The 25826-nt window shown below is 36.3% G+C and overlaps 1 protein-coding gene across 2 annotated transcripts in view; it reads left to right on the forward strand.

Annotated features, from left to right (window-relative positions):
- Nucleotides 1–25826, forward strand: part of LOC150106015 (uncharacterized) — a 387593-nt gene that overhangs the window by 122050 nt on the left and 239717 nt on the right. For both annotated transcript variants that reach the window (XM_090393743.1, XM_090393744.1), the window contains exon 7: nucleotides 16748–16906. In XM_090393743.1, the coding sequence (XP_090249869.1) occupies nucleotides 16748–16906 (159 nt within the window). The remainder of the gene's footprint in view (nucleotides 1–16747; nucleotides 16907–25826) is intronic.

A 25826-nucleotide genomic window follows, 5' to 3' on the forward strand; every position in this document is an offset into this window, starting at 1 on the left:
AAATAGGCAACAGAATCAACAAATCCACTATAGAAGGGAGTCAACTGAATAAATGTATATTGTATAAGAGAGAAATTAGTCAAAACACTAAATTAGTTGTATACAAGACAGTGTTCAAACCAATTTTAACTTATGGATTTGAGAGCTGGGTTTAGAACTAAAACACTTGACCAAAGACTAGAGACAACAGATATGAGAATTCTGAGAAAAAAGATTAGGGGCGTGTACAGATGCCATTAATGGCAATATCGTATTAAAAACAAGAATATTAGGAAAGAACTTGACATTGTTAGGATCCAGGAATGTGTTAGCAGAGCTAATCTCAGGTGGGATGATCACTTAAACAGAATGGGAGAGGAAAGATTAGCAAAACAGTAGTTCTCTGCCAGGTTGGTTGGAAAAAGACACAGAGGAAGACCAAGTTATAGGTGGATTGATACAGTAAAAAGTGCCTTAGAAGGCAGAAATATAAGAGCTGATAATGTTGTTGGAGTCTTGATGGGTAACAGATTGATTTGATGGAAAATTGTAGATAGGAAGTTCGTAATGATATAAGTTTTTCATGTAGTACTGTCATATCCTCTGTACTACCCCTTGATGGTATATTTTAGGAATTTGATGATGATGATAAATTGTTATCTGCCTAAACAGATATTTAATATAAATCAAAATAGAATAACTGTTACATGTAAAAAAATAAAATAAAAAAATTTGCCCATATTTAAAAGGAAAATTCCACCTTTCACCTTCTCTCTCCTCCCCTTCAAAAACTCTCGTCTCTTCCTTTCTATTTCAAAAGACAAAATACATCCTTGTTCTCTTCCTGATCACTATGTTCCTGCCTTCATGCTGCTTCAGCTACTATGGTCATGCACCGGACTTATAGCTGAGTTTGGGCATAAAGAATATATGAATTATATTCATTTTCATCTGCTCAGTGCAAATGGATTAAGTGACCATAAGATTTATAATCAATATATTAAATGATGATTAAAGGACATTTTTATTATTAATATGTGATACCTCCAGGGAGTCCAATGATTTTTTGAGGGAGGGCAGCTACACTACAACTCTCTGTCTCCACTCATTCTACAACTACAAACTGCAACTACACCAACACCATCTACTGCCCACCACCACTCACTAGTATTTCCAAGACAATAACAAACATCCATGCCCGCTGCAGGATTCGAACCCACAGCCTTTTGGCTGGAGAACAGATACGCTAACCACTCGGCCAACCTGGCTGGCATGACACTCCTTTACTGTAGTTCTTTTAAATTTTTAAATTTGCAAGATTATTCCAAGAAACATATGAACATTTTCCATCAACCAAATCTCAGTAAAGTGATTTTCAATCGATCTTTCTTGTTTGGGAAATAGTTATGAGAAAAATGAATGTTTAACTCAAATATCTTTCTACTATAGTTGTTTTACAAACAGTGATGTCATTATAACCTTATATATGCATATTAACCTCACACAGGAGAAGTTTCAAGGTCTGTAACATGGCAGTAAATGATCAGAGAGAAGAAAGGCATCTGTTAATATGTTTCTTGAAGAGTGCACGGTTGTATTTTTGGGAAAATGGTATGGGAAAGACTATTTCAAAACACAAAGGTATATGAAGGAAAAGGACAAGAAGTTGGTTATTGTGAATCTGGAGCTGAACAGTGCATGGATGTTGGTCAGCAGCTGTCTGTATTCATACATAATTAGAGGAAAGAGGTGGAATAGTCATTTCTAGTTCAGTGGAACAACATCCATGGAATTATTTTTTACTAAGTAATTTAAGGAAATTACAACGTCACTAGGATATACATTAAAATGAATTTTAATATACTTCAATATTTTGGCAACGTCACATTGCATTTTCAATAAACTTAAGAACACAAGACACATGCATGCAGGCACACCAAACAGTAAATGAGGAAGAAGCAGGAAGCTGTTATTTCTCCTAAGTCCTGATTGTGCCCCCTAGCGGGCAATGTTGGTATTCTTGGGCAATTGGGCTGAAGGTCTTCTGATGTAGGTTTCTCAAATTTGAGGCAGTCTCATGCAGCCAAATTTGTTGAGGTTCAGATTGTTTCTTAGGGCTGAAGCTGATTCCATGAAAAGCCTTTCATACTTGTATTTACTACTGTGAACTATCGTGGCTTTCTTCCACTGTATTCTATGGCAGGTATCCAGTGCACAGTCAGCAAGACCAGAGTGGCTGTACTGGTGAAACTGGATGTAGTCCTTGTGTTCTGAAATGCTGATATTGGCTGTCCTGCTGTTTGGCCAAAGTAGGACAGCTTACAGCTGCAAGGGACCTGGTATACACCAGGTAGATCTAGGTGGAGAGGTTGGTTTTTAGTAGAGCAGATAAGGAATGCCAATTTTTTATATGGCCTATAACAAGAAGTTAAGTCATGTTTTTTTAGGATTTTTGTAATTTTTTCCTAGGTGCCTCGGATATAGGGTATGGTGATGGATTTAGAGTAATCCTTGTTGTGAGGGGGGGGGGTTGTGGTTTACTGGTTTCAATGTTTTTTGGATTTTTTTTGGGGGGGGGTAGCCATTGGCTGAGAAAGTGTTGAGAATGTGGTTTAGTTCTGTGGTTAGGGCATTGTCATTTGAACAGATAAGTTTAGCCCTGTTGCGTAGTGTCTTAATGACTCCATATTGTTGTGAGGAGGGGTGATGGGATTGTTGGTGAATGTATCTGCCTGTATGGGTGGGTTTTCTATAGACTGAGAAAACCAAGGTTCCATCAGGCTGGCGGGTGACTAGTGTGTTTAAGAAAGGAAGGCAGTTGTTTTTATCTTCTTCCAGGGTGAATTTAATTCTGGGGTGTTGGTTGTTTATATGTGTTAGGAAGGAGAGGAGTGCATTGGAGCCATGTGGCCAAATAGCGAACACATCATCAACATAGCGAAGCCAAATGGTTGGTTTTTGTAGGGCAGAGTTTAAGGCTTTCTCTTCAAAAGTGTCCATATAAAAGTTGGCCAAGGGTGGGGAGAGAGGAGAACCCATGGCTGTCCCCTCTATTTGTTTGTAGAATTTTCCTTGCCAAACAAAATAGCCCAAGTTCATTGTGAACTGAAAAAGGGCTGTGATATTGGGAGGAAATTTAGCTTGGATTAGCTCTAAGGATTCTTTGAGTTGAACATTTGTGAATAAGGAGGAGACATCAAAACTGACCATTATGTCAGTGTGTTTGAGTGTAATGTTTTCTATGCTGGCTTTGAAATGGGCTGAGTTTTTTATGTGTGAAGATGAATTGCCAGTATAGTGTGAGAGAGCTTTATGTTGGAGGTTTAATGGATTTTTTACAACACTCAAAAAGAATTAAATTAGAATTTAATACTTCCTATATTTCATCCTAGTCACTAGGACATCTACGGGGATTACAAAAACAATTAATGTAACATGCACACAAAAACTTACAATACTAAGCCCAACCACGTGGGTGACACTAAAGTCCTATCTAGCTGGAGCACCCTCTAAGGGCGGTAGTAGTTGGCCTGGAATGTAAGGTGGGACCTCTGGTGATGAGTGTTTACCAAATTTTCGGAAGCTTAATGCAACTGTATTTGTTAAGATTTGGTTGGTTTCTGAGAGCTGCTGCTGCTTCTAAGAAAAGTCTCTCTTTCTTGAATTTGCTGTGGTGGAGCATGGTGGTTTTCTTCCATGATACTCTGTGGGTGGTGTCCAAAACATGGTCAGCTGAGCCTGAATGGCCATAGTTGTGTTTAACGATATACGACTTGTGTTCCTCCATGCGGATGGATGCTGATCTGCCTGTCTGTCCAAAGTACGCAAGCTTACAGGAACAGGGTACTTTTTAAACTCCAGGCAGAGAGTCTGATCTTTCGTAGAACGGATAAGGAATAGAAGGAACCCATGGCGGTTCCTTCTATCTGCTTGTAGATTTTGTTATTCCAAGAGAAATACCCAGAGTTGATGGCAAAGGAAAAGAGATCTAAGATGTCAGAGGGGAAAACGTTTTCTAAGAGAGATAAAGTGTCAGTTAAGGGAATATTGGTAAACAAAGAGGAGATATCAAAGCTTACTAATATGTCTGTATTGTTCAAGGTTAAATTTTCTGTGAGGGCTTTAAAGTGGGTCGAGTTTTTTATATAGGAAGCTGAATTTCCGGTGAGGGGGGACAGAGAGTTGGCGAGCTGTTTAGACAGTCTGTAACAAGGTGCATTGGTGGCATCTACTATAGGTCTGAGTGGGGAATTGGGTTTGTGGATTTTTGGTAAACCGTATATTCGGCCGGGACGGGAGCGGAAAGGTTTAAGTTTTTTCGTGACGTCAGGGGGCCAGGAGGTTACTTTTTTAAGTAAGATTTTTAATTTCTTAACTTGTGTTTTTGTGGGGTCGTGTTCTAGCGGGATGTAGGTAGTGCGATCGCGGAGGATAATGTTCATTTTACGATTGTATTCGCTGGTATTAAGAACAACTGTGGCATTACCCTTATCCGCTCTGGTGATGACGATACTTTTTTCTTTGCATGGTTTCTGGAGAGCCATGCGTTGGGCATAAGATAAGTTACTTTTTGGAGGCAAAGAGTGAGCAAGGATGTTGGCTACGTCGAGTCTGTGTTGTTGGCTACCTCCTATGGTAAGCGACCGATTCCCCATTTGACGTTAACCATTACATCGAGCACCAGCACTTCTTTCGGGGCGACGGCAAAATTACAGCCGAGGCCAAGGGTGCTGACGGCATCCTCGTCGAGCCTTTTGGAAGAGAGGTTTATTACTGTCTGGAGCGGTTGAATTTGTGGTTGTGGTTTGTCTTTAACTACCGCCCTTAGAGGGCGCTCCACCTAGATAGGACTTTAGTGTCACCCACATGGTTGGGCTTAGTATTGTAAGCTTTTGTGTGCATGTTACATTAATTGTTTTTGTAATCCCCATAGATGTCCTAGTGACTAGGACGAAATATAGGAAGTATTAAATTCTAATTTAATTCTTTTTGAGTGTTGTAAAAAATCCATTAAACCTCCAACATAATGTCCTCACACCACTTAAGCCTCTACACAAGTGTGAGAGAGCTTTGGCCAAATGTTTAGCTAGTTTGTATGTGGGGGAATCAATGCCATCCACTATGGGACGTAATCGCACATTTTCCTTATCTATTTTTGGGAGTCCATAAATACAGGTTGGGAGGAGGGGGGTATGGAGTTAAATGGTTTTAATTTGTTAGTGATTTCCACAGGCCAAGAAGTGACCTTCTTAAGGAGCCTGTGGAGTTTTCTCATTTGTGAGTAGGTGGGATTCTACTCGATAGGAAGGTAGGTAACCCGATCCAACAATAAAGCTTTCAGCTTACCTGCGTAATCCTTTTGTTTAAGCAATACTGTGGCGTTCCCTTTATCAGCTTTGGTGATTATTATTTTCTTGTTTTTCCTTAATTCCAGTAGAGATTTAATTTCCTTGCTGGGCATGTTGGCTTTTGGTGGTTTAGCTTTGGTCAGAACACAAGATACATCCAGTCTAATATCGTTGGCAACATGGTTTGGAAGATATCGTATCCCGTGTTCAATTCTTATCATAATATCTTCAGCAGGTATTCTTCTAGGTGCAATGGCAAAGTTGTGGCCACGTGCGAGGGCGTCGAGTGCTTCAGGTTTTACACTAATTGACGAAAGGTTGACTACCGTTTCGGTAGGAAGTTGTGGCTTCGAGATTGAGTTCATTTTTAAATTTTCAAATTTTTCGATGTGTTGATCTCGTACTTTTTTTTTAAATTCTTTCTCAGCTGCAGTGCACGAGATGTCTTATAAAATAGACTAAATTTCATGGCTTAAGGTGATCGAAAAGTCATCTTTGAGTGCCTGTATAGCTACGTTAGTATCATTCAGGAAGCGGCGAGTCGCTGCAATTTGTTCTCTGAGTAAGGCTTGGCTGTCACAGTTATAAATACGAAGCGCCTTTTGCAAAGAGAAAGCAAAGAGCATAGCTATACAGGCACTCAAAGATGACCTTTCAAGCACCTTAAGCCACGAAATTTGGTCTATTTTATATGACATCTCGTGCACTGCAGCGGAGAAAGAATTTAACAAAGTACGAGATCGACACATCAAAAAATTTGAAAATTTAAAAAAGAACTCAATCTCGAAACCACAACCTCCTACCGAAATGGTAGTCAACCTTTCGTTAATTAGTGTAAAACCTGAAGCACTCAACGCCCTCGCACATGGCCACAACTTTGCCATTCCGCCCAGAAGAATACCTGCTGAAGATATTATGATAAGAATTGAACACGGGATACGACATCTTCCAAACCATGTCACCAACGATATTAGACTGGATGTAGCTTGTGTTCTGACCAAAGCTAAACCACCAAAAGCCAACATGCCAACACCCTCAGAATCAAATTCATCCTGGAAGAAGAAAAAACAACTGCCTTCCTTTCTTAGACACACTAGTCACCCGCCAGCCTGATAGAAGCTTGGTTTTCTCAGTCTATAGAAAACCCACCCATACAGGCAGATACATTCACCAACAATCCCATCACCCCTCCTCACAACAATATGGAGTCATTAAGACACTACACAACATGGCTAAACTTATCTGTTGAAAGGACAATGCCCTAACCACAGAACTAACTAAACCACATTCTCAGCACTTTCTCAGCCAATGGCTCCCCCCCCCCCCCAAAAAAAAAAATCCAAAAAATATTGAAACCAGTAAACCACAACGCCCCCTACAACAAGGATTAGTCTAAATCCATTACCATACCCTATATCCGAGGTACCTAGGAAAAAATTACAAAAATCCTAAAAAAACATGACTTAACTGCTTGTTACAGACCATATGAAAAATTGGCATCCCTTATCCGCTCTACTAAAGACCTACCTGGTGTATCCCAGGTCCCTTGCTCTACTGGTGAAACCAGATGTAGTCCTTGTGTTCTGAAATTCTGATATTGGCTGTCCTACTTTGGCCAAACAGGCAGGACAGCCAATATCAGAATTTCAGAACACAAGGACTACATCCGGTTTCACCAGTACAGCCACTCTGGTCTTGCTGACCATGCACTGGATACCTGCCATAGAATACGGTGGAAGAAAGCCACGATAGTTCACCGTAGTAAATACAAGTATGAAAGGCTTTTCATGGAATCAGCTTCAGCCCTAAGAAACAATGCAAACCTCAACAAATTTGGCTGCATGAGACTGCCTCAAATTTGGGAAACCTACATCAAGACCTTGAGCCCAATTGCCCAAGCATACCAACATTGCCCGCTAGGGGGCACCATCAGGACTTTAGGAGAAATAATAGCTTCTTGCTTCTTCCTCATTTACTGTTTGGTGTGCCTGCATGCACACGTCTTGTTCTTAAGTTTTTTGAAAATGGCAACGTGACGTTGCTGAAATATTGAAGTATATTAAAATTTATTTTAATGTATATCCTAGTGACGTTGTAATTTCCTTAAATTACTTAGCAAAAAATGCATAACAAATGTCTAAGCCTTTCCATGAGAAACATGGAATTATTTATAGAAAGATATAATGCAGAAATGTCAAAGCGTCTGGGGGGAGAGAGAGAGAGAGAGAGTCTTTGTGAGAGAATTTGTCCAGAGAGCCATTTGCTTAAGTGAGCCTCTCTCCTGAGGTCAATATAGTGAGACTAATATTCTGAGTGGATGGATTTGAGATTTATAACATGATTTTTTAACTGATTTGAATTGTTAAATTGATTATTTGTCTTTAGTCCTGTTGTCTGACAATGTGTTACATTATAGAAGTATGTGCTGTAAAGTTTTCTAATGAACTATAATTCTTACTTCTTGACATGTTTTTATCCAGACGTGAATGCGAGGTAGTTGATGAATGAAAGATGCCAAAAAACTTGTTACAAATCTTAAATCTGAGTCACTTCAGGTCTCAATAATCAGAGTGGTGTTCTCACACTCGGCATTGAAATTATCTCCTACCTAAAGACAATCATGAACACCCATAGCATATTAGAAATATAGGTGCTCAGTTTGTTGCACTGAGTGAGTTTATTTGCCCATACGTTTGATGGCCCTGTTACACTAAACACATGCAAAATTTTCAATTAATATGGCCACAGGCTTTTTTAAATTCAGAGCTTACCTCCCATATATCTAGGGATGGATTTAAGGCCCTGGTATATTTTGGAAAATTCAAAACTTGGTTAACTGAAGTGGAATAAAAATAAAGGGATATAAAATCCTCCTGTAGGATTGAAAGGAAAAAAGTGGAGAAGGGGATACTACTCCTCTTTTTGAAAAGAGAAGTACCTCTCCTCATATTAACAGAGGAATTATGTCCAATAATAGGATATTATCAAATCAATACAGAAGGGATTATACTTAGGGTGGAAGGAGAGAGAAATGAAAAATGAGAATCTACTTTTAAAAGTTGTATAAGAGCATGATGACCGAGATCCATCTCTAAATATTCCAAATACTTTCTCTTCCTCATATATCATTCTCCTTACTTCTGTTTGGCTTATCTACACAAAAATATACCAGAAAGTTCTTTCTTTCTTCCTTTTTTTATTTTTTATTTTATTTCATTTTACTTTTTAACCACTCCACACTGGCACTGTTGTGCTATAGGTTTTGCAATCTTTCCAATTTGGGGTTGATATTAAAAAATGAATAAAATAAATAAAAAAAACTTTTCCATAGTGGAGCTGCAGAGCATTATTAGATTGAGTTGAATGTGAACAGTGTCAATGAATATTAGGGGCAATATGACATGTTATTGGTTTAAGTGTAACCTTCTACAATAAGTTGATGAGGTGTCATAACTTCCCATAATTTGAATCTTTGAAACACATGAACATATTCCTAACTTTTGTTGATTTGGGAGATTTCTCTAAACTTCAGAGGATATATTGTTGAGTTGCTTTGAATTATGGCTAGAAAGTAATGCTATGAGCCCAATGAATGAAAGATGCCAAAAAACTTGTTATAAATCTCAAATCCAAGTCATGTTGATCATCTGAGTTCTTTTATTCAGTTTGTCTGATTTGTAGGATGGAAAACTTGAATTTTCCAGAGGAAAAATCCTGTCACCACAATATGAGACTGGATAACTAACTATCAGGTTTACTAATCAAGATTCTTCACATCTTAGATCAGATTTTGATACCCTCTTAATGGACATCCAATGGAGTGTCTATGACTGAGTTGCAGATACTCATTAACTTTTAGGTTCCTAAGCCTTATATGTTTTGCTTTGATTAAATTATATCAATGCTTATGTTATTATATTATTAAATTATGTTAATTAGTCTCTATTTGATCTACTTTGTACAGATGCAGTCACCTGGATTAAGTAGCTGAGACAATTTTAGAAATTATTACAAAGATGATATCAGAACTTTGGAATATCTTAATGTGAAAGAGCTGGAGGTATTAGAGGAAATGAATAAACTTGATGTCAATAAGTTGATAGGATTTCATGTATAACCGTGAGTCTTAAGGGAAAGTTCCAGAGAATTGGCAGTAGCATTGGCATGTCTCTTTAATAAGAGTCTTACAACAGCACAGGTTCCAAGGGAGTGAAAAGAAGGTAAAATTGTTCCACTGCATAAAAGTGGTGATAAGGCTGTGGCTACAAATTATAGGCCAATCTGTATATCTGGAGTTGTGGTTAAGGTACTGGAGAGACTGAAGGGTGTCTGAAATGTTCTGATAAACCTAGAACAAAAATTATATTAAAGCAACTAATATAACCACAATAAAGAACATATGAGGATATATGAATATAAGTTACTTTCATAATTCTACTACTAGTTTGCTCTTTCCTATGGTTATATCAGTTGCTAAAATCATTTTTGTTCTAGGTGTTTATCAGAACTTTGCAGACTTCCTCATACAGTGATATACTCAGATTTTACTAAAAACTTTTGATAGACTGCCACACTACAAGCTGTTAAAAAATTGAAATGAATGGGATTGGATAACAGACTTCTGATTTGGATCAGTGACTGGCTGTCAGATAGGTATCAAAAATTTATGGTTTGCAATATCTCAAAAAAGGAAAGTCACTAGTGGTGTGTTGCAGGGGACAGTTTTGGGACCATCGTTGTTCAATTTGTATATTCGCGTTATTGGGATGGGTTTAACTGGTGATATGCAGCTGTTAGCAGATGCTCAAAATTCAGGGAATCAATGCAGAGTTAAGCAGATATTATGGCCTTACAGAAAGACTTCAATCAATTGCATGAATGGGCAGGTAAGTGGAACTATCAGTTCAATGTTGCAAAGTGTAAGGTTTTGAAATTTGGCAAGCAATGATAGGATGCAAAGTATACACTTGGTGGGGAAACTTGGTAGGTGGAGTAGATGAGAGAACTGGGAGTTATGGACAAGGACCTGAAATTCAGAGACCACATTGTACAAGTTGTGAAGACGTCACATCAGATAACGGAAATGATGCAGAGGGCTCTGACATGCAGAAATAAAGTTATGATGCCTTAATCAGGTCTCATATGGATTATTGTACACAGATTTGGTCACCAAGTTTTCATGGTGATGAGGATATGTTAGAAAGGTTCCAGAGAAGATTCAAAAAAATAGACTGTGATCTTTGGAATGTGGTGTATGAGGACAGATTGTGAGAATATAAATTGTAAAGCCTTGCAAATAGGAGGAGGAAGGGGAGATATCATTAAGACATATAAGCTAGTTAGGGGTTGTTATCAGGTTGACATGAAAGAGATTTTTCATAGAATCGGGAGGGGAGTAGAACAAGGGCAATGCATTCCACACACCAACCATTCTCCATGAAAAGAACCAGCCTGTGAGTGGAATGCATTGCCTGAGTCTGTTGTGAATGTAGACACACTGAATCAGTTTAAGGTATGGTTGGATAAGCTTGTGTGTGACCTCCCACAATGAGTCTCTGACTCCATGGATGTCAGATTTTTTTTTATTTTTTTTTTTTTATTGATTGCTAAAATATTTATACATACAATAAACATCTTGAGTGACATTGCAACTTATAATTTTACAGAATTCAGCACTAAGTGCTGCATTTTCTACATTGGATCTCAATTAAAATTTTTAATAATACTTTTTTCCCTCTGTATTATGTATTTACAACACATGTTCTTCTAATGTTAACAATGAAGATTATTCAGAATTTTTTGTATAATAATTTTTTTTTGTTTATATAATTTTTTGATTATAAGAATAATTTATTATATTATTTTTTCATGTTACCTAAGAGTATTATATTAATTATATTATCACATAATAATCAGTATCTTCTTTATTGTTGTATACTTTACTAACTGTTTTATTACATAATTTGCTTCTTTGATTATAAGGATTACGTGTGGTTGCGTGAGGTGAGTTAATCCCATGTACTTTGAAGCTTGGGTTAGCTTTTGTGAAGAGAGTGGGATTTAGGCTTCACTATTTATGTTGTTGCTACTGTTTATGTATGGGATGTTGGCATTGGATGCTGGTGATTTGTGATGTGTATATTAGTGTTAATGGTATATTAACTTTGTTGGTATATTTTCCAGAGATCATGTTTTAATGTTCTATAGATATCTATACGATTTAAATTTATTGGTAGGTTGTTGAGTTGCGTGGGTATCTGATGTGATCTCACAAAAGAACCGTGTGAATTGTTGAAGGGTGTAGGGATGTAGAGAGTTGTTGTGGGTCGTGTTATACGATATGTGTCTCTGTTGTTTCGATAGGTGATGTTGAAGTAATTCCTTGTTAATGTCATGTAATGTTTCAGGTTTTTAATGCTCAGAATTCTGTGTATCGCCATGTGCTTGTCGGATATTGGTTGTTGTGTGTAAGGTGTCTGGATCACTGTTGACACGATTTTCCTGAGTAATGTTTCTAATTTTGTTAGGTGGCTGTTTGATGTGTTTGCACAGACTATTATTCCGTATCTGAGTAGGGATTCACAGATACCGTGATATAGGATTCTTTTTTATGTTGGATGGAATAATGTCTTTAACTTGGAAGAGTTTTGCTGCAATGATCTGGAGTTTGTTGTGTATGTATTCTATAATTCTATATGTTTTGTCCATTTAAGGTTGGAATCTATATAGAGACTAAGGTATTTTGCATGTGTTACAGGTTTGATTTCGGAACATTGGCAGGTATTTTGTTGTTAATGCAGTGGTATGTGTGACAGTGTTTCTTCTGAAGGCAGAAGAAACAGAAAGAAAAGACAAATAGCTGGAAGTTGTGTAAGATCAGTAACAATAAGTATTTTTGTTTAGTGGATGCTAATAATAATAATAATAATATCAATTATGAGTACAGAATAAGGTAGCGTAATTTTATTCAGATTTGATAAAGGGAAAGAAGAGAGATGCTATGATTAGGACTTAAAGTTATTGAATAGCATTACTGAATAGCACTGAGGATATTTTTCCTGAAGGCAGAAGAAACAGAAAGAAAAGACAAATAGCTTTTTCTGGAAGTTGTGTAAGATCAGTAACAATAAGTATTTTTGTTTAGTGGATATTCAAAATAATCATCACCTGAGAGGATGATTTGTGTGTGGATACACACATGTGCGCACATTGAATCAATGATTTTAAGATGTGGTATGATTCACTTTGTGGAACATGAAGCAGATTACCTGCATTTCTGAACTCCAAGGAGGGCTTATAATGATGACGAATTTTTAATGGCACTTGTGCCATTATAACATTTATATTATACATATGTATTCACAAGAATATAGTAATATTATTACTGCAAATATTTCAACCAGAAACTAACTGTTCATCATCAGTATAATTGTTCAGAGTTGTGGTCAAGGTGTTGAAGAAGCTATTTGAGGACAAAGAGGTGATGAATATATTAGACAAGGGAGATGCATATACGAGGGTGGTCTGAAAGGTTCTCGGCCTTGACCATAGATGCCAACACTATTGGCAATATTTTTTTTTGTCTAATTTGGTACATCTGTCGTAAGCATCCATGTGAAATTTCAAGTCATTCTATCCAGTAGTTTGTTTCATACAGCTGTCTGAAGCAAAAGTCCCGTCTATATCCCTTGAAATGGATAAAATTGAGCATCATGCGGTTATAATATTCTTTGTAAAAGAAGCTTTAATGCCAAAAGAAATTCATTCGAAGTTCATAAAGGTTTGTGAGCACTCTTCTCCTTCCTTTTTGACAATTAAGAAATGGGCTGCCGAGTTTAAATGGGGCTGTACCAGCTTTGAAGATGATCCATGTGAAGGACTTCCAAAAATGTAACAACACCAAGAATCATTGATCAAGTGCATGATATGGTATTGGATGGTCGGTGAGTCAAAGTCCGTGAAATTGTTGAGACTATAGGCATTTCAAAAGAACGTGTAGGATATATTTTGCATGAAGAATTGCAAATGAAAAAGCTTTGTGCAAAATGGGTGCTGCGCTTGCTCACAGCAGATCAAAAATGCACTCACATGAAAATCTCTGAACAGTGCTCGGAGCATTTTAACAAGATTAAAACTGATTTTGTGCATCAATTTATTACTATGGATGAGACACCATTACACACCAGAATCCAAACAGCAGTCAAAACAGTTGACTGAAGCCAGTTATTCAGCGCCAAAGTCGGTTCCATCAGCAGGAATGGTCATGGCATTTTTTTTTTTTTGGGATGCTAAAAGCATTTTGTTTATTAATTATCTTGAAAAGGGTAAAACAATAACCAGGGAATGTTACTCTGATCTTTTAACCAGACTAGACGAAAAAATTTGTGAGAAAAGACCCAGTTTGCAGAAGAAAAAAAATCATCTTTCATGAGGACAATGCATGCACAAAGGTGTTTTGACAATGGAAATATTAAGGGATCTGCATTGTCAATTGTTGGAACATCCACCTTATTCTCCATATTTGGCTCCCTCTGACTTCTATCTGTTCCCAAAACTAAACTCTTCCTCACTGGTCAGTCATAATTTTTCTTTGGATCAAGAGGTGATTTCAGCTGTAGAGGGGTATTTTGTTGATCTTAAAGAGCACCACTACAGGGATGGGATAATGGTGCAGGAGCATCGCTGGAATAAATGTATTAGTCTTAAGGGAGATTATGTTGAAAAATAAAAATAATTTTGAAATTATAAATTCGATTTTTCATTGTTAGGCTAGTAGTTAAATTGGAACAGATGGGGTTGAATAGTAGATTAGTGCATTGGTTTATGGGAAAGTTATTAGTGGTGTACCCCAGTGGTCTGTTTTGGGACCATTGTTGTTTTATTTTTATGTAAATGACATTGGAATGGCCTTAAATGGTGATATACAGTTGTTTGCAGATGATGTAAAGTTTGGAAGAGTTATGAGAAGGAGAAGAGCAGATGTAGCTTGAATGGGCAGGTGTGTGATGATGACAATTTAATGTTGCAGAGTGTAATTTTAAAGTTTAAAATTTTGTAATTGTAATTGCAAAGTGGGGTTTTAAAATTTTGGAAGCAAAGATGGGATCTATAACACAGCAATCCCATGCATGGGATTGCTGTGTTATAGATCCTTGTTGATATGTGTATGTATATATATATATATATATATATATATATACAGGGTGTCTCAAAAAAATGTATACACACTTTGAATGATCATGAAGTTGGTATTTATTATAATACAATTAACTTTCACATTGTAAAGTACACTACATAAATGTACTTTTCATCCCTCAAAGTCTGTATTCAAACTGATGACTGTCCTAGTCCAGACACCGCTGATAACATGCAGCAATTGAATTGCAAACACTGAGAATCATTTCGTCTTGTATCTGGGTGCATTCTCTTTCGATTGCTGCTTTCAAGTCCTTGACTGTTGCCAGTTTTGAAGTGTAAACTTTATCCTTGATAAATCCCCATAAGAAGAAATCCATTGGCGTAAGTGTTCTGGTGAACACAGGTGGTATTCTACAGAGCCTCTTCTTCCAATCAATCTGTTGGGTAGAGTTTCATCAAGATAGGTCCTCACATCTCAGTGGTAGTGTGAGGATGCCTCATCTTGTTGAAAATAAAAGTCCTCTTGAATACGTGGCATGACAGCTTCATGCAGCAAGTTCAAGTAATTGGCACAGTTACAGTACCTTCAAAAAAGAATGGTCAAATTAATCCGTGTGCTGATAAGCCGCATCACACCGTCACTCCTGGTAAATTTACATGATGTTCCTCCATAACATGCGGATTCTCAGGTGCCCGGTAAGTGCAGTTGTGCCAGTTAATTGACCCATTTAATTTCAATGTGGCCTCATCACTCCATACAATTCGTCTTGGAAATTGTGCGTTCTCTTCACATTTTTCCAAGTACCACTCACAAAACTGCATTCTCCTATCCAGATCATCTTCGTTGAGAGCGTGTACTCTTCTTGGAATGTAACACTTTTCCAATGACTGTGCTTCAACATGCAATGGATACTCGCTTTTGATACTCCTATCTCACACAAGATGCTTGTCGCACAGATTTTCTTGAACTTTGACAATACGTTTCCATCAACCTTTCTTCTGTTGTGGTCATCTTAACTGTTTGTGGTCTTCCTGAACATTGCTTATGGACATTTTGAACAGTTCCATCTTCTTTAATATCTCTAATTTGAGTGATAGTAAGTCTCGTAGGTGGATCTTGTTGAAATTCTCTTCTAAACTGTCTGCACTTCCACTACGTTTTCATACTTCCAGTAGCATTTTAGGATAAATTTTCTTTCCTTAAAGCTTAGTCTGGTTTCAGCCATTATTTCAAATCCGTTAAACCTGCAAAATAATGAAACTTAAGTGAGTTATAAGCTGTTGAAGTGTGTACATTTTTTTTTGAGACACCCTATATATATAAATGCATTAACATAGAGAATAGTGAGAGTGAAATTAAGCACATTATATCTGCACTGAGAAGGCAATCTTTTAAAATAAGCTTTAACTTTATGAAACCCGTTTAACTCAGTCAGTAATAATGATATCCTTTTGTTGAGAAGACTATTCAAATCCATTTTAGGATCCAAAAAAACAATTAAAAAAGTGACTTTAATCTGGAAGTTAGGTGGTCATCTCATATGGAGGTGGAAGAATTTTTTATCCTGAAAAATTAGCTACACATAACAGACATAATATACTGATCTCATAATTTTGATTGTAATTCCAAATAACTTAGCCCAACTTTATGAAATCCTGAACATAGTCGTTTCATCTTCATTATTGCTTCCTGATATATTAGGCTGATTGGCCTACCATGGTCAAGTAACTTAGTTTTCTAAAATGTGATTAATACTATGAGGTATTTAATTCTATTTATATATTTGCTATATCTGACAAGTGCATGTTTTCTTTGGCTTGTATGGCTGTTTGCAAAATGAAAACCTTAGTTTCCCAGAGGGAAAGCCCTGCCAACTCTATATTAGACCATCTAATTCACCTTCAGTTGCAAATTCCTTATAAAGGTTCTTCACATCTTGGATGGGATTTGAACCTAGGTCTTTCCAACTAACAGGCCTTTTCTTTACTGAATGAGCTATGGAGGCTCTAAACACAATATTTAATGCAGTAATGCATTAAATATTAAATATACATTAAATAAAGATGCCAGTCACTTCGACATAGATCAATTATTAGTGCATATACAATCTAAGAAAAATACAAGTGAAGTTTTAGAATAATGAAAAACTTCACATCTGTTTTGAGTTAGTATGTAGATGTGCTGCAATATCTATTTGCAGTTTATTAGACATATTATTTTCTTGTTTCATCTTTACTTACTGTCACATCTAAAATACATGATTTCTGTTTGTTTTCCTTAGGAGCACAATGCTGTTTGTAATATGGTTGAGGTCAAGTGTGAAAATTGCTCTTCTAAAGTGATTCGCAAGAATTACAATGATCACATTTGCAACAAATTTTCCTTGCAAATGATAAAATGTCATTCTTGCAAAGATGATTTTCATATAGATGGCATTAAAGTAAGTTTATTTTTATATCCCATTGTTTATTATCCTAATTAAATATGGAAAATACAACAAAATCCATTTAGATGCATTTTTCAAATCAAGATAAAGAAAATATTGAAATTTTGTTTATTGGATTACAAAAATTGTTTTAAATTCACTGTATCTTACGGTATCCTTTAAAGAGAGTGAGCAAGTGAGTGAAATTTATGGGCTTTTAAATTTTAAACAGAAATAGAAGGATCGTTTTCTTTACAGTTTGGGTACCTCACAGACTTCTGAGAATTTATAGCTTCCAGCTATGTTACCTTTATTCTCAATAATACAGTCCTGTTTATTATCTACTGCTACATTATATGTTGTAAATCTCATTTAATACACATTTTAAGAGTTGTATATACGTTTAATCCAAAGAAGATACCATTCCCTTGCTAGTTGAGTTGAATATATTTTTTTTGTTGCTTTTTTAATGATGAAAATACAAATATTAAACTGGGCGCTCATGTGGCAAGAGAAGTAGTGGTTTTTAAAGAAAACTCCAGTTACAGATAAGTTTTTTTTTGAAATAATTAATTGTACATAAGTGTGTGTTCATGAGTAAGAGTTGCTATAAAGATTGTGTGCTTGTAGTGTTTATTAGTATGTGGGATATTTTATCTAAATTTTATTACAAATTCATTGATATTAGAGCTTGGCATAGTAACCGGCAAAGGAAAGATGGTGGTGGCTTTGTCATACAGGAACTTAACTTTGACTTCAGTCGTTTCATGAAATGTGAGGTGTGCTACATGTACTTGTTTGATTACATTGTGTTGGATCCTACGTACTACTCCGATGTATATTCCAGCTGTGTTCGAATGACTCCACATTCGAACACAGAGAAAATTTATTTTTAACTGTGCCACTCTGTGTTCTAATTTGCATAAGCAACATTGTGAAATCAACCATCAGCTAGCACAATATTGTTATCATCTTAATTCAGGCCGAAATTCTCCTTATTATGTATATAGGGTGCCCGCTGAAATTCGAACTATTTTAATGAGCGGTGCAGTGAAAGAAATCAGGCAATTACAAGATTCAACTCAAAAAATTATTTAATGCTTTAACACATAAATTTACATTAAAACAATAATTTCGAGTAGGGATAATACAATTTAAGAATGAATAAGTTCTCTTTAAGACATTAGTAATTCACTCAGCTGAGTATTTCATTTATGATTAGAATTTATGCATATAAATTCTACTCTTCTTATTATCCTAGATTCCAAATACAATTTCACTCTGAACAAAGCTATCATTCAATGTACTTCAAATATTGATTCAATTTAACTATTCAGAACAGTCACAAAACTCAAGTCATCAGACATTCAATAAACAGCCTTTAAGGTTATTAATCTAACTCAATAGTTCTCATAAAATTCAGTCTCAAATTTACATTACGTTCTCTCGTAATAGGCTTCTTTGTATCACACATTCAATCTTGAACTATTAATTCAGAGATACTTCATATATTATGTTTATGTGGAAATGTTTCACTGTATCACACATTCAGTCTTGAACTGTTAATTTCAGCAATATGAACTATATCATGTTCTCCAGAAACAAGCTTTGCTACTTCACACGTAATAAGCATTCGAAGAAGGATAAGTCAAAATACAGCGTGGTTCCCACTCCTTCCTACTCCGTTCAGCCTACTCTCCTTTCCTGCCAAAATCTGGTTCCAACTGGTTTTGTTAATACCGAACTGGCTTCTTGCATACTGTACAGTAACTCATGATAAGGCATGCACTGGCTAAAAATAACATAATTTCTCGCAACAACCAGTCAAGTCTTATTTTGAAGAATTTCTTGGATACATTACATTTCACTAATAACATAAAAGGATTGCATAATTCACAGTTTTTATCTCTGTTTTAGTAATATTAATTTCATAATAATAAGCAATATTTAATACATAGTTTTTACAACTGCACTTCATATCAAAATAGTGAATGAACAAATAAATGAATAAACAAAAAAATGAAATAACAAACATAACTTGAAAGAAATCATATGAATAGCATACTATTAATAAGAGATTATCAGTCCGATGAGTAAATTTGGCTTAGGGAATGGCTGATTATGTTGGACTCTGAATGAAGTATTAGTAATTTCCAATTTTCCTCGTTCAGAATCCAACAATTGATACATTGTGGATATCTAAGGTGGACGGAAGGAGTGTGTGTGGAAAGTGTTAGTAGCGAGAATGCTGCGAGGAGAAAGACTGCTCATCTGATAGAGAAGTAGTGTGAAAGAACAGCAAAAAAAATGTTAAAAAATTATTTAAAAAGAAAATGAGTGAACTGAAAAACTTAATTGATGGTAAGAAGGACGAAAGTGATTCAAGTGTGCTGGAAGGCAGTGAAATTGAAAGAACGAATGAAAGCCCTAATAGTGTGACACAAGATTTGAAAGCTCAAAAAATTGAAAGAATGAATGACAGTGAAAGTTTGACACGAGGATTGAAAGTACGAAAACTTGAAAGGATGAGTGAGAGTGAAAGTGTGATGCAGGATTCGAGAGTTCAAAAATTCAAAAGAATGAATGACAAAAAAATGTGACGCATGATTTGAAAGTTGAGTTGGTTAGGATGAGGCAAGAGATGAAATAGATGCGGAATGAAGATAAGAAAATACAGGAAATGTATGGGAGAACGAAAATAATGCAAACAAATCATGTTGGTATAAAAGAGGTAATGTACGACCCTCGAGTGGTGTTGTATGGTGACTCAATTATGAAAGGTGTGCTGGATGAGAGGATACACTCCAGTATGTTTTACTGGAGGTAGAATGAGTAGAGTGATTGAGGCATTGGATTTGAGAAGGAAGAAAACAAAAGAATTCATAGTTTTATTAGGTACAAATGACTTGACTGAGAACAAAGAGCACGTCAGATTGGATATCAGGAAGTTGTTTAGATGGATAAAAGAGATAAATAAATAAATAAATAAAGTAAAAAAAAAAAATAAATAAATAAGAGATGGATAAAAATCTTAAATAACAAACTAATGAAATATTCCGAAAACTTTATTCTAGAGGTACAGAATGGATTTAGAAAAGGACGATCATGTATAGACCCGGCCTGTTGCCTAAAATTAATAATAGAGAAAAGAAGAGAATATAATTTAGAAACACATATTGCATTTATTGACTTTGAAAAAGCATTTGACAAAGTTAAAAGAAACCTATTATTTAACATATTAAAAGAAAGACAAATACCAAATAATATCCTAAAAGCTATCACAAGTATATATGAAAATAATCAAATACAAATAAGATTAAATCACGAGCTATCATATACAAGAGAGATAAACCAAGGGGTCCGACAGGGATGTCCCCTCTCAGCAACTCTTTTTAATATCTACTTAAATGAAATAATAATAAAATGGAGTAAAAATTTACATCAAGGAATTAAACTTTCACCTACAGTTAACTTAAACACTCTCCTCTTTGCAGACAACCAAATAATAATTACAAATTCTGAAGATAACTTACAGAAAGCTATTTTAAATCTAAATGAAATATCCAAAGATTATGGTATGATAATATCAACGGAAAAATCAAAAACTATGGCCTTTAAAGGACAAGATCCAGCAAGAACTAAAATAGTAATAGATAACAAGAACATGTGAATTCATTTAACTACCTACGATGTATGATCACATATGAAAATGAAAAAGATATAAACGTAAAAATTGCAAAATATTTAAAAATAACAGGTGTAATTAACTCTATATTTAAACCAAACCTAGTTCAAAAACAAACCAGGCTAAAAGTATACAATACATTAGCCTTATCATTCTTAATGTATGGAAGCAAAATCTGGACAATAAAACAAAAAGACAAACAAAGATTAACAACAGCAGAAATGAAGTTTATGAGAAAAACTGCAAAGCATACCCTATTTGATCACAAAAGAAACGAAGATATTATGAAAGAATTAAACCAAGAACCAGTAATAGAAAAAATTAAAAAATATAAACATAAATGGATGGAACACGTTCAAAGAATGAAAATAGAAAGATTACCAAAACAAGCCTTAAAGTACAAGACATTAGGAAAAAGAAAACCAGGACTTCCTCTTAAATGATTCAACGATGACTTCTAAGGCGGAACAGGCCATGCTAGGCCTAAATCCTTGATACATACGATGATGATGACTGTCAACAGCTTGAAGTTTTCTCTCCCCATTAAACTTTTTTCAAGCCATTTCTGGTCTTCCGTAGGCAGTGTTGTGGTTTCACACCAGATCACTAGAAAACATGAAATCAGTGTATTTTTTTTTCACAATAATATACCACATATCTGGACAATTAGAAATATAGTAGCAGTACATATTATTATGGCATCAGTTAAATGTTATAATGTCAGTGCAAATAACAGTTACAGTATATTATCTTACTTTACACAATGTCGATGTAGTTTTAGAAATTGGTGCATCATGTTTATTATAATGATTATTATTATTATTATTATTATTATTATTATTATTATTATTATTATTATTATTATTTCGGGCAACTCCAAGGAGTCAGCAGACTCATCGAGGGAGGCCCTAACATCATGCCAAGAACAGCTATTTGACATTCACACAGTATCTATCATACCCCACCTTGAACTCATTCACAGTCATAGCACCCACAACACACTCTGGCACCTTATTCCACTCATTCACCACTCTCCAAATAAAAAACCTAGCTCTAACACCCCTGTTAACCACATTCTTGCCAAGCTTCCATGTATGGCCCCCTAGTCCTCCCACCACCAGTCCTATTCTCAAAAATACCTTCTGGATTAATCTTATAGAAACCCTTCAGTAATTTGAATGTCTCAATCATATCACCCCTTTTCCACCTATCAACCAATTTTTGCAACCCACAAATCTTCAACCTGTTCTCATAAGGTTCATTCTATAGACCTGCTGTCATCTTGGTCACTTGTCTCTGGATCCTCTCCAAACTTCTCCCCATCAAGAAGAAACCCTGGCACCCATATCTGGCCACAGTAGTCTAGTAGGGTCTTATCAAGTCTCGATACAGAGGAACAATAACGTGTTTGTCTCTGCTTGTTAAAGTATTTTTCATAGGCCAAGTGATTTGATGAGCTGATTTAGCCACTTTTTCGATGTACCCTCTGAACTTCAACTCACTATCCACCAACACTCCCAAATCCCTGGCCTCATCAATCTCCTGGAGTATGGGTCTACCAATGTGGTATACTGCTGAATATCTCTTCACTCCAGAATGCATAACCTTACACTTTGCCACATTAAATTGACATTCATTTTCCCCAGCCGAGTCCTCCAAACTATCCAAATCATCCAGCAAAATTTTGACATTCTGTGCACTCACAATTGCTCTACCCAACTTTGCATCATCAGCAAACAAGTGAACACTTACTCTCAGATCCTTTCCTATATCGTTAATGAATAAATTGAAAAGTAGTGGTCCAAGAACAGAACCCTGCAGCACACCACTAGTCACAAGCCATCTTTTGGAATCAACTCCTCAATAAACCACTCTCTGGTATCTCTCCATCAACCACGCTCCTATCCATCTGACCAACCCTATATCCATCCCCATCTGCTCCAGTTTACTGATTACAGTTCCATGTGGTATCCTGTCAAAGACCTTGGCAAGATCAAGTAGAATCACTGTAAACCCATTACCTTTATCCAGTTCAGCCGTCACTGTGTTATAAAACGTGAGCAAGTTACTGAAGCATGATCTACCCATCACAAAGCCATGTTGTCCCCTCCCATACAGTATCCCATTTTCATCTATCCAATCCTGTATTCTTCTCTTGACTAATTTCTCCAAGACCTTGGCAGTGATTCCTGATATGCTAATCGGTCGGTAATTTTCCCCTCTTTCCACCCCCTCGGGACTAACCCAGACCCAACACTCAAATTAAACAAAATGGTCAAGGGTACTGACAATTCTTTAGCCACCTCACGTACGTCACGAGCTGGTATACCATCCAATCCCACAGATGTATTGACATTGAGGTTTTGCAATAGACTACTCACCTCCACTTCATTCACCACAATTCCCATATAATCGATTAGTTTATTCATTTCTGCAATGTCACCACCTGGGTGATATATTCTTGCAAAGTGCCCGCTTAGTAATTCAACTATATCAGCTGATTCGGTTACCTCCCTACCATTGGCATTCTTTAAAATCATTCTGCCATATACATTTTTTCTTTTACTTGCAACATATCAAAAAAACTGTTTGGGAGTCTCTTTAGCCTGCCAATGTTCTTTCATAATCCTTTTTTGTTTTTCTTACCACACTCGTTACCCTTCTGGCCTGCGCTTTATACCGTTTATGTGCCTGCCGGTCACCTTTCTCCTTAAATTCCCTCCATAGTTGTTTCTTTTTTTGCAGCTCAAGCTTAATGGTGTTATTCATCCATTTAACCCCTACTTGATTTATTATTCGGATTCAAAGTATACAGTCAGCCATTGCTTCATGCAAACACTTTTTAACTGCCTCCCATGCACTATCAACTTCTAGTCCTTGCAGTTGTACATGCCAATGCACTGAACCAATCAAACTCCTAAGCTTGGAAGCCTGATTATTCCACATGTACCCTGTCTTAATTGTAAATTCCACACCTTTAGCCACCTCCCAAGTCAAGACTCTATGATCATTCTCACCAATTGGTGGCAACGTGGTCATATTCATTACAGCCAAATTCTCAGATGCAATTACTAGGTCAAGCACTCTCTGACCCCTAGTATTTTCCATTACATGCTGTCACAGATAGTTATCCCTTAATAAATGCATAAAATCCAATTCCTTCCTCCCATGTGTCCTCTCTTCCTTCCAATCAATGTTACCATAGTTGAAATCTCCCATAATAATTACCCTCCTTCAACTCATTTCTTCTATTTGCTTATGCATACTATCTCCACCATCTATTCCATCATCTGGTCTATAGCAGCACCCAACTGTATATTTTGTTCTGCTAGTTTCAATCTCACACCAAATGGCCTCAAATGTGCTCTTTTCTCTATCCTGCAATTCATCTTCTGTTCTCCTTGGCTGTAGCTCATCAGCTATCATCAATAACACTCCTCCCCCATTTTATTCTACCTGTCACTCCTGAACACACCATACCCCTCACATTCAATCCCACTAGCTGTGTCGTCTTCTGTCAGCCATGTTTTACTAATGCCAATAACCTGTGGTCTGGAAGTACCAACCATGGCCAAAAATTCTTCCTTCTTGTTCCTAATACTTCTGGCATTAGTATACATGAATTGCAGAAGCTGATTTGTCCCATCCCTATTTTGATGCATTATACTAACTGTCCCATTCTGATTCATGGTCTTTCCTACTCGCTTGGCCATATTACACAAATTCATAGACTCAACTGTCTCCCTAAAGTGTGCATATCTACTCCCGCCCCCCTTAATAACTCTAGTTTCCCTGATTCTGCACATTCACTTCCACTACATTCGACAACACCTTTTCAAGTCTCCGTACACCAAATCCATTCAAATGTAAACCATCCATTTTATATAAATCCTTTCACTCATCAAACTCATTCCACACATCCACAAATTCCACACCAATCATACTGCATAATTCACGCATAAAGTCATTAGCAATTTTGGCCCTCCTTCTATACTCTTCACTATCATACTGCAGAAACAGGCTCACCATCCTAACTCTCTCACTCTTCTCTTTTGCTACCTGAAGCAATTCCTTCACATCCTCACTCATAGCCATTTTGTTTTCTTTCAAATCATTTGTACCTGTTACCACTATCAATTCTTTCACCTGCTGCTTTTGCATTCTAATTGACCCACTTACATTCTTAACGTTCACACCAGGTTGGTATGATTTTGTTAAACTCTCAACTAACACACCTCTTACTAAGGAATCTCCATACAACACTCGCTCTTTCATTTTGTTTACACTCACTATCATACCCTTATTTTTTCTATCATACTTTTGCCGATTATTAGTCGGTAAGCTTGGTAAACATTTTTGCCAACGCTCCAGCTGCTGATTTGCCCTATGTATCACTCTGCATAATAGAGCGATCTCACTCATTGTGTCAGTGTCATCATTTTTATTCTCTGATGATTCATTCAATTGTTCTGTATGTTTTCCTTCATTCTCACTTTCAACACCACTCTCACAGCTATCAGGTACTACCTCACAAATATCACCATTCATATCTCGCATATCATTGTTATCTGGATTCTCACTTTCAACAATGATATCACTCACGACCTGAAACACTCTTTAAAGCCTTACATTCTTTACTCTTTTTGCACACATTCTCTTATCATTGTTTAACGATAGTGATGATTATATTATTATAATAATTATTATAATTATAATGCCGGTCTGGTTGACCGAATGGTTAGCTTATCCACTCTCCAGCCAAAAGGCTGCAGGTTTGAATCCCGCTGTGGGCATGGATGTTTGTGATCATCTGTGGAAATACTAGTGATGGGCGGTAAATGGAATTGGTGTAATTGAGGTTAGTTGCTGTGTGGACTTGAGCGTGGAGACAGAGAATTGTGGAGTAGACCCTCCCTCGATGAGTCTTTGGGCTCCGTGGAGGTGTCACATAATAATAATAATTAACAAAAAAGTACCATTTGTTGTTACTTTTAGTCAGAAGCTCCTGAAAGTATATTTAGGTGAACTTTCCAAGTTTTGATATCCACAATAAATGGTTCAAATTCTTCATATTCCAGTGGGTATAAAATAAACCAATAACTCATGACCACTGAGCATCTATTTTAAGTTGCCATTGTAATTTTTCTAGTTATTTTGTGGTATACCTTAGCATATCACTAAGGAAAACGATGCATGCTATTCTGTCCTTTTATTAGTTGTACTCCATTACAACAAAATGGGTGATAATTG

This window comes from Typopeltis vanoorti, chromosome 6 (assembly GCF_054136105.1).
Source record: "Typopeltis vanoorti isolate ZY-2024b chromosome 6, IOZ_Tvanoo_1.0, whole genome shotgun sequence".
NCBI lineage: Eukaryota > Metazoa > Arthropoda > Arachnida > Uropygi > Thelyphonidae > Typopeltis > Typopeltis vanoorti.